General features: G+C 45.5%; 1 protein-coding gene across 1 annotated transcript in view; it reads left to right on the top strand.

Annotated features, from left to right (window-relative positions):
• cyfip2 (cytoplasmic FMR1 interacting protein 2) overlaps positions 1–2,462 on the top strand; it is a 68,234-nt gene that overhangs the window by 34,202 nt on the left and 31,570 nt on the right. Inside the window, exons 13-15 of the mRNA XM_015377199.1 lie at positions 1,173–1,312; positions 1,401–1,548; positions 1,654–1,807. Coding sequence (XP_015232685.1) covers positions 1,173–1,312; positions 1,401–1,548; positions 1,654–1,807 — 442 coding nt within the window. The remainder of the gene's footprint in view (positions 1–1,172; positions 1,313–1,400; positions 1,549–1,653; positions 1,808–2,462) is intronic.

Below are 2,462 nucleotides of genomic sequence, written 5' to 3'. Positions count from 1 at the left end.
TCTCCATATAGGCTAATGATCATTCACGCTCTCCATAGTTCTCCTGTGGCGCGAGCACAGGGCGGCTGTTACGCGCCTTTAGCTAGCATGCGTGTTTCATGTCGCTTGCGTGGCGAATCATGCCGCCGCGCTGTGCGGAGATGCAGGGGAAACCGTATCTGATGGGGAAACGCAGCTCGACGTAACACCAGTATTTCCATCTGGAAAGCGCTGTTTTGCTGCTGGAGTCCTCCTCACTCTCCATCCTCCCCTCTCTCATGACGCGCGCACGAGTCCTATCATGAAAAAAGGTTAATTGTGCGACCTGAGTAACGCGCAGTAACGGGGTGTCGGCAATTGTAACTGCGTTATAGTGACAGTAAGAGTAATGATTTTGATTACTCGTTACTAAAAAAGGTATTGGCGTTAGTAACGCCGTTACTTTCAACGCTGTTACTCCCATCACTGGATAAACCTCAACGTCTGTCATTGTTTCCTGCGTCTCTAAGCCCTGATTAGACGATCGTTTGTCGTATCCACTTCACAAAAGCCGACTCTGTCAAGTAAATTCACCAAATTCACCTGACTCTCCGCAAACTTCCTGAGTGTTACAGGCGCCACCATTTTGTTTTGCTTGTTTACCTCTAGACAGCAGTAGCACCGTAGATCGCCACGAGGAGGCGAGGAACCGTGCTAGCATGGTGTGTAAAGGTTTTAAGGAACCGAGCTCTGCACGGATCGGTTTTCAGAGGGCAGTCTAAATGGGGCTGATGTCGCCAAAGCCTCCATTAACACAGGAAAAAATATGCTAGATCTAACGCTGGGTGTTTTTTTTTAATAAAGGCAGTGGGGGGTCTGAAAAGATGCTATATTTAGCGACAAATGCGCTAAGTTTGCGACACTGAAAGCTTGCAATAAATGTGAGTGATGGCAGAAAAAGGAGAATGGATACGAATGCAGGACACATCTTCCTAATGATGATGATGATGATGATGATGATGATCCACCCATAATGCATCAATTTGTGGTTATTGTGACACAAAATGAAAAAGTTTAAAAAGTTGGATTCCTTTATGAGACTCTGTGTTTGGTACTTTGCTAATAACTCAGTTTATTGTGTAATTTAAGCCTTAAAGCTTATTAAGATCAGACGTCAGAATCAGGATGAAAAGGTTTCTGTTTTTCCCGGGTAGGTTCTGATGGGTCGCATGGAGTCCGTCTTCAACCAGGCCATCAGGAACACAATCTACGCAGCTCTGCAGGACTTTGCTCAGGTGACGCTCAGAGAGCCGCTGCGCCAAGCCGTACGAAAGAAGAAGAACGTCCTCATCAGGTACCGGAAGCATCTCTCTGCAACTTCTCAGACTGAACCTTTCAATGCAGGAAGTAGCTTTTATCATTGCTCCTTTTTTTTTAAATAGCGTCCTGCAGGCCATTCGGAAGACCGTCTGCGACTGGGAGGGAGGAAGAGAGCCTCCCAACGACCCCTGTCTGAGGGGAGAAAAAGACCCAAAGGGTGGGTTTGACATCAAGGTGCCTCGTCGGGCAGTGGGACCCTCCAGCACACAGGTAATGGAGAAACGTCATGTTTCCAGGATGAATTTTCAGTTAATTATACCCGGTGAAAGCAAAGTAAGTTATTTAGTGTGGATCTGATGGTTCTTTTTTCTGCAGCTCTACATGGTACGCACCATGCTGGAGTCCCTGATAGCCGACAAGAGTGGATCTAAGAAAACTCTGAGGAGCAGTCTGGATGGACCCATAGTGGTGGCCATAGAAGATTTTCACAAGCATTCATTCTTCTTCACACACCTGCTTAACTTCAGTGGTGAGTTGATTGATTGATTGATTGATTGATCTCACCTCACAGTAGAGTTCAAATAGTCAAAGAAGAAGGTGCATGGTTGCTGTTTTTTTTTATAGTAGGATCATTATACAGCTTTATTGCACAGGGTGTTTACATGGGTATTTTTTTTTTATAAATGGATATTTATATATAGAATTATTGCACAGGGTCTCAAATATAGAGAAACATTGTACATTAGATGTGGCATAAGTTATTGTCGTAGTGTGACATTGTAGAGTTAACCTGCTGTTCCAATTCACAAGAACACAAGACAGAAAACGGACCAAGTTGTTCTTGCCCCTCCCTCTTTACCCAGCATGCATCAGAGCAGACTAGTCCGCTTCAAGTTCACTTATCTGTTGCTGTTTCTCAAAAATACGTTTTAAGATCATTTAAGGCAAGAACATTATACTTTAAGCTTCACTATGTGGCCCTTTTACTGATTTAGTGGATAATAAAAAAAAAAGTTCTGATGTCCAGAGGACCGCGGCAACCAGCGGAGCTCCAAGGCTAACGGCAGCCAGGGCTAAGGTTAGCCCGTCTGCAGCGGCCAGGGCTAAGGTTAGCCCCTCTGCAGCGGCCTGGGCTAAGGTTAGCCCGTCTGCAGCAGCCATGGCTAAGGTTAGCCCGTCTGCAG

This window comes from Cyprinodon variegatus, unplaced genomic scaffold (assembly GCF_000732505.1).
Source record: "Cyprinodon variegatus isolate N-32 unplaced genomic scaffold, C_variegatus-1.0 Scaffold148, whole genome shotgun sequence".
Classification (NCBI taxonomy): domain Eukaryota; kingdom Metazoa; phylum Chordata; class Actinopteri; order Cyprinodontiformes; family Cyprinodontidae; genus Cyprinodon; species Cyprinodon variegatus.
The sequence above is the reverse complement of the archived record's forward strand: the minus strand, read 5'-3'. Positions and strand labels throughout refer to the sequence as shown.